The 6,003-nt window shown below is 31.8% G+C and overlaps 3 protein-coding genes and 15 non-coding genes across 18 annotated transcripts; 17 read left to right on the top strand and 1 right to left on the bottom strand. All coding sequences in view use genetic code 4, as the record gives it.

The window, feature by feature from the left end:
- The first annotated feature begins 329 nt into the window (after positions 1 to 329).
- LS1 lies at positions 330 to 508 on the top strand. The gene has a single exon. It is a non-coding gene; the product is annotated as a large subunit ribosomal RNA (ribosomal RNA).
- Positions 509 to 699: 191 nt separating this feature from the next.
- On the top strand, positions 700 to 754 carry SS4. The gene has a single exon. It is a non-coding gene; the product is annotated as a small subunit ribosomal RNA (ribosomal RNA).
- A 3-nt stretch (positions 755 to 757) lies between these two features.
- On the top strand, positions 758 to 836 carry SS6. The gene has a single exon. It is a non-coding gene; the product is annotated as a small subunit ribosomal RNA (ribosomal RNA).
- A 56-nt stretch (positions 837 to 892) lies between these two features.
- Positions 893 to 1,081, top strand: LS7. The gene has a single exon. It is a non-coding gene; the product is annotated as a large subunit ribosomal RNA (ribosomal RNA).
- Positions 1,082 to 1,084: 3 nt separating this feature from the next.
- Positions 1,085 to 1,163, top strand: LS6. The gene has a single exon. It is a non-coding gene; the product is annotated as a large subunit ribosomal RNA (ribosomal RNA).
- A 141-nt stretch (positions 1,164 to 1,304) lies between these two features.
- On the top strand, positions 1,305 to 1,377 carry SS3. The gene has a single exon. It is a non-coding gene; the product is annotated as a small subunit ribosomal RNA (ribosomal RNA).
- Positions 1,378 to 1,400: 23 nt separating this feature from the next.
- LS3 lies at positions 1,401 to 1,503 on the top strand. The gene has a single exon. It is a non-coding gene; the product is annotated as a large subunit ribosomal RNA (ribosomal RNA).
- Positions 1,504 to 1,566: 63 nt separating this feature from the next.
- On the top strand, positions 1,567 to 1,663 carry LS9. The gene has a single exon. It is a non-coding gene; the product is annotated as a large subunit ribosomal RNA (ribosomal RNA).
- A 3-nt stretch (positions 1,664 to 1,666) lies between these two features.
- On the top strand, positions 1,667 to 1,785 carry SS2. The gene has a single exon. It is a non-coding gene; the product is annotated as a small subunit ribosomal RNA (ribosomal RNA).
- Positions 1,786 to 1,830: 45 nt separating this feature from the next.
- LS4 lies at positions 1,831 to 1,865 on the top strand. The gene has a single exon. It is a non-coding gene; the product is annotated as a large subunit ribosomal RNA (ribosomal RNA).
- Positions 1,866 to 1,871: 6 nt separating this feature from the next.
- On the top strand, positions 1,872 to 1,895 carry LS5. The gene has a single exon. It is a non-coding gene; the product is annotated as a large subunit ribosomal RNA (ribosomal RNA).
- A 123-nt stretch (positions 1,896 to 2,018) lies between these two features.
- Positions 2,019 to 2,768, bottom strand: coxIII (cytochrome c oxidase subunit III; the record flags this gene model as incomplete). Its single annotated transcript has 1 exon — positions 2,019 to 2,768. A coding segment is annotated over one exon (750 nt), but the record flags the coding sequence as incomplete, so codon positions are not given.
- Positions 2,769 to 2,804: 36 nt separating this feature from the next.
- On the top strand, positions 2,805 to 2,914 carry LS8. The gene has a single exon. It is a non-coding gene; the product is annotated as a large subunit ribosomal RNA (ribosomal RNA).
- Positions 2,915 to 2,943: 29 nt separating this feature from the next.
- SS5 lies at positions 2,944 to 2,971 on the top strand. The gene has a single exon. It is a non-coding gene; the product is annotated as a small subunit ribosomal RNA (ribosomal RNA).
- Positions 2,972 to 3,216: 245 nt separating this feature from the next.
- SS1 lies at positions 3,217 to 3,326 on the top strand. Its single transcript has one exon. It is a non-coding gene; the product is annotated as a small subunit ribosomal RNA (ribosomal RNA).
- A 12-nt stretch (positions 3,327 to 3,338) lies between these two features.
- Positions 3,339 to 4,772, top strand: coxI (cytochrome c oxidase subunit I; the record flags this gene model as incomplete). Its single annotated transcript has 1 exon — positions 3,339 to 4,772. A coding segment is annotated over one exon (1,434 nt), but the record flags the coding sequence as incomplete, so codon positions are not given.
- Positions 4,773 to 4,794: 22 nt separating this feature from the next.
- cytb (apocytochrome b) lies at positions 4,795 to 5,925 on the top strand. Its single transcript has one exon. It carries the CDS (start codon positions 4,795 to 4,797, stop codon positions 5,923 to 5,925), a length of 1,131 nt encoding a protein of 376 aa, YP_717203.1.
- Positions 5,895 to 5,987, top strand: LS2. Its single transcript has one exon. It is a non-coding gene; the product is annotated as a large subunit ribosomal RNA (ribosomal RNA).
- Positions 5,988 to 6,003: the final 16 nt, after the last annotated feature.

The raw sequence follows: 6,003 nt of genomic DNA on the forward strand, positions 1-6,003 counted from the left end.
TAGTTAGGATAATGTAAATATAGTTACCATAGCTGTTGATGGATGATTCGATCATTAAGTATGTTTGAGTATCAATCGAGTTAACATGCTCAGCCGCCAAAAATAATATAACGATATTATTACCGTACAAGCCGTTAGCAAGACATGACAGGGAGTTGGCAAGTTAAAGAAGTTCTGGTTTATAATAGATACGTTATTAAAGTTAGGATGTATGGGATAATTGTAGTACACCTTGATTGGTTTTACTATTTATGGTATATAGAAGTACTTATATGTTCGGTATTGCATGCCTGGTGTTTTTAATTAAGACGCTGACTTCCTGGCTAAACTTCCCAATGATGTATCTTCCAAATAGATTTCGCAGAAAACCGTCTATATTCATGTTTGATTGACCTTTAACCACTAATTACGAATCTCCCAAGAATATTTCAAGAGTCCAAGGTTCGGTCTATTATTTTCCTGTTCTGTAATTAGATCACATGCTTTATAGTTCATGGAGACATGGCTATACCACTATTCATAGAGACAACTTGTGGCATCTCTCTCGATTTCCAGATGTTGAGTTACTAAGAGGATTCTCTCCACACTTCAATTCGTACTTCCACTACCAAAATATTCTCTCCTGTTCAAACATTCTAGGATTTTTCGCGTTTTTTCAGGAGAAATCCGTATATCGATGTCTTTATAAACTACGCTATTGGATTCAACGTCCAGGACTTCCTGACGCTCAATAACGATTTCTACTTCCAGCAGCCATTTTGGTTCAGCTACAAGTTCACTGTCAACTACCATGTTACGACTTCGCTCCGACTGTTTCTTTTACCTCACGAGTCGATCAGGAAGGTTTCATCCTTAAATCTCGTAACCATGCCAACACATAAGAACTTTTTAGGGAAGTTAAGGTGCTCAGGGTCTTACCGTCGGGCCGTAGTATTCCACATATTCATGGATAATTCTATTTATTAGGAGTCTCACACTAGCGACAATGGGGAAGTCGTTACACCGTTCATGCAGGACGGAGATTACCCGACAAGGAATTTTGCTACCTTAGGACCGTTTACGATACAGCCGCCGTTTATCATTGATGCCGGGCAGATGTCAGTAACTTGAACTATTCATCGGAATTATCAGTGACTTGTGTTGTAACCTTACAGACGCTTCCAGATTATTAACTTCTTATAAATGGTAGCGCCGGTTTCCCGGGTCTCCAATCCAGTGCTCCATTCAAGGCATAGAGACTCAGCCTATGTTCAACTTTGTAGGGTTATTTATAATATAAGCTTTTGGTATCTCGTAATGTAGAACAATAATGGGTTGACCGTCAAATCCTTTTCATTAAAAGAGTGGATTTAATGCCCAGCCAACACCATCCAATTTGATTGGGAATTATCTGTGTTACTATACTTTTTGATCCCAGGCTGGTAAAAAATGTAAACTTTTAGCCCAAAAGAATAGAAACAGATGCCAGGCCAATAACCCATTAAAGAGCTATGACGCTATCGATTTTGACAAGGCGGGTAAATTCTTTCATAGAACTTAACGTATCATCTTCCATACAAAGATAAAACGGTAGATAGGGAACAAACTGCCTCAAGACGTTCTTAACCCAGCTCACGCATCGCTTCTAACGGTGAACTCTCATTCCAATGGAACCTTGTTCAAGTTCAAATTGATTGGTAAGGTGTAGCGTTTACTATCGAATGAAACAATGTGTTCCACCGCTAGTGTTTGCTTCTAACATTCCATTTGCTTATAACTGTATGGACGTAACCTCCAGGCAAAGAAAATGACCGGTCAAAACGGAATCAGTTTACTATGGATAGCTGATACTAGCAATTTATCATTACTCAAGTCAGCATAGTCTATATGAAGGTTTCTATGGAAACACACTTCCCTTCTCGCCATTTATTTTTGATAGCGGTTAACCTTTCTTTTTCCTTACGTACTCTAGCTATGAACACAATTATTAGTTCGTCCATATTAGCAACAATACTTGAAACAGGACATATATGTTCAAATTATTCTGAATAGAATAAGAACTCTATAAATAACCAAATAATTTCTACAAAATGCCAATATAATAAAGTAATTTGATCAGAATGAGGTAAAACAATATATGATATACCAAATAATGAGTATGACCATTCACTATTTGTATCATAAACTTCAACTATTCTTATAAAGTATGTTAATAATAATATTAAACCAACAATAACATGTGAAAAATGTAAACCTGTTACACAATAGAATAATGTTCCTAAAATGGCATCATTTATACAATACTCTAAATGTAGATATTCAGTTGTTTGAAGAGATGCAAAACATTCACCAATTAAATATATTATACATACAATACTTGATATTTCAAAACTCATTCCTTTTTCTATTAGAAATTGAAGACATGCAGTCATACAAGATGCACTAGCTAATATAAATGTAATTGTTAAAATTAACATTCTAGAAGAAGTTAAAATTATACCTTCATTTGATAATGGATAAGGAGATAAACTAAAATGTAATATACCCCAAAAATATGTAACAAATAATAAAGCTTCTGAAATTATTAATGATAACATACCAGATGCTAATGATGAAAATGTAGAATAGAAACTTTCTCTTTTAGAATAAATAAATATCATTAAAATAATTGGATTAAAAGTAAATAAAATACCAACTGAAAAATATTTTAAAGATGTTCCATATAATGAAGTTAATGATGGATAAGAAACTAAGTGTGCTTTTATATTACTATAATTTCTAAATATAAAGAATATTATTTATAAGAACGGTTTTTTTTGTGTGCCGTAAACATATAACGGTAAGAAGGTTCGCCGGGGATAACAGGTTATAGTATATATGGAGCTCTTATCCTTATATACTATTGGCACCTCCATGTCGTCTCATCGCAGCCTTGCAATATAATAAAAAATATAGCGTGTATTGTTGCCTTGTACACACCGCTCGTCACGCAAGAATTATTCAATTTAGATGAAGAACTCCAGGCGTTAACCTGTAGAGTTGAGATGGAAACAGCCGGAAAGGAAATATTACGCCCAAACGATAAGATCATATATGAAATATACTAGCATGGGACTAAAAAATGTTATGCTGTTGGTTTAAGCCCTTTTTTACCATACAAGAGATCGCGTACTTTGGACCGAAAAAAGCTGTGAGGAAACTACATTAAAGGAACTCGACTGGCCTACACAATAAGAACGAACGCTTTTAACGCCTGACATGGATGGATAATACTCGGCTTTTCCAAAGTATAACCGCTGTCGCTGGGACTGTATGGATCGAATCTTACTCATTCATATCCAAGCCTCAAATATATATTATTTATTGTTTTTCAAAGATATGCACTTATTACAAATTGTAACCATAAAACTTTAGGTTTATACTATTTATGGTTTTCATTTATATTTGGTAGTTATGGATTTTTATTATCTGTTATTTTACGTACTGAATTATACTCTTCATCATTAAGAATAATTGCTCAAGAAAATGTTAATTTATATAATATGATATTTACAATTCATGGCATTATTATGATATTCTTTAATATAATGCCTGGATTATTTGGTGGTTTTGGTAATTATTTCTTACCAATTCTATGTGGATCTCCAGAATTAGCATACCCAAGAATAAATAGTATATCTTTATTATTACAACCTATTGCTTTTGGGTTTGTAATTTTATCCACAGCAGCTGAATTTGGTGGTGGTACTGGATGGACTTTATATCCACCATTAAGTACTTCATTAATGTCTTTATCTCCTGTTGCAGTAGATGTTATAATAATTGGACTTTTAATTTCAGGTGTAGCAAGTATAATGTCTTCATTAAATTTTATTACTACAGTAATGCATCTACGTGCTAAAGGATTAACTCTTGGTATATTAAGTGTATCTACATGGTCATTAGTGATAACATCTGTTATGTTATTATTAACATTACCTGTATTAACTGGTGGAGTTTTAATGTTATTATCTGATTTACATTTTAATACTTTATTTTATGATCCTACATTTGCAGGTGATCCTGTACTATATCAACATTTATTCTGGTTTTTTGGTCATCCAGAAGTATATATTCTAATATTACCAGGTTTTGGTGTAATTAGTCATGTAATATCTACTAACTATTCCTGAAGCTTACTTGGTAATCAATCTATGATTTTAGCTATGAGCTGTATTGCAATATTAGGAAGTTTAGTATGGGCTCATCATATGTATACAACAGGTTTAGAAGTAGATACAAGAGCATATTTTACTTCTACAACTATTTTAATATCTATTCCAACTGGTACAAAAGTATTTAATTGGATATGTACATATATGGGTAGTAATTTTGGAATAACACATAGTTCATCTCTTCTAGCATTATTATTTATATGTACATTTACTTTTGGTGGTACTACTGGAGTAATATTAGGTAATGCTGCTATTGACATAGCTTTACATGATACATATTATGTAATTGCTCATTTCCACTTTGTTCTATCAATTGGAGCAATTATTGCATTATTTACAACAGTAAGTGCATTCCAAGAAAATTTCTTTGGTAAACATTTACGTGAAAACTCAATTATTATATTATGGTCAATGTTATTCTTCGTAGGTGTAGTTTTAACATTTTTACCTATGCATTTCCTTGGATTTAATGTAATGCCTAGACGTATTCCTGATTATCCAGACGCTTTAAATGGTTGGAATATGATTTGCTCTATCGGATCAACTATGACTTTATTTGGTTTATTAATTTTTAAATAATATATAACTATTTTTTGTTTATATGAATTATTATTCTATTAATTTAGCTAAAGCACACTTAATTCATTATCCATGTCCACTAAATATTAATTTCTTATGGAATTATGGATTTCTTTTAGGAATAGTATTTTTTATACAAATTTTAACAGGTGTATTATTAGCAACTTGTTATACTCCAGAAATATCTTATGCATATTATAGTGTACAACACATATTAAGAGAATTATGGAGTGGATGGTGTTTTAGATATATGCATGCAACAGGTGCTTCATTTGTATTTATTTTAACTTACTTACATATTTTAAGAGGATTAAATTATTCATATTCATATTTACCTTTATCATGGATATCTGGATTAATGATATTCTTAATATCTATTGTTACAGCTTTTATGGGTTATGTATTACCTTGGGGTCAAATGAGTTTCTGGGGTGCTACTGTTATAACTAATTTACTTTATTTTATTCCTGGACTTGTTTCATGGATTTGTGGTGGATATCTTGTAAGTGACCCAACTTTAAAAAGATTCTTTGTATTACATTTTACTTTTCCATTTATAGCTTTATGTATCGTATTTATACACATATTCTTCTTACATCTACAAGGTAGCACTAATCCTTTAGGGTATGATACAGCTTTAAAAATACCCTTCTATCCAAATCTTTTAAGTCTTGACATTAAAGGATTTAATAATGTATTAGTATTATTCTTAGCTCAAAGTTTATTTGGAATATTACCATTATCACATCCAGATAATGCAATTACAGTAGATAGATATGCTACACCTTTACATATTGTTCCAGAATGGTATTTCTTACCTTTTTATGCAATGTTAAAAACCATTCCTAACAAAACTGCTGGTTTATTAGTTATGTTAGCATCACTACAAATATTATTTCTATTAGCAGAACAAAGAAATTTAACAACTCTTATCCAATTTAAATTTGCTTTTGGTGCTAGAGAATATTCAGTTCCTACAATTTGGTTTATATGTTCATTCTATGCTTTATTATGGATTGGATGTCAATTACCACAAGATATTTACATTTTATATGGTCGTTTATTTATTATATTATTCTTTTTTAGTGGTTTATTTACACTTGTTCAATCTAAAAGAACACATTATGATTACAGCTCCCAAGCAAACATTTAATATTACAAGGCTGCGATAAGACGACATTTCTGAGCATTGAGCGGAACAATACAGACCGTAAGGTTATAATTATGTTTT

Source organism: Plasmodium gallinaceum, mitochondrion (genome assembly GCF_900005855.1).
Source record: "Plasmodium gallinaceum mitochondrion, complete genome".
In the NCBI taxonomy this organism is placed as follows: domain Eukaryota; phylum Apicomplexa; class Aconoidasida; order Haemosporida; family Plasmodiidae; genus Plasmodium; species Plasmodium gallinaceum.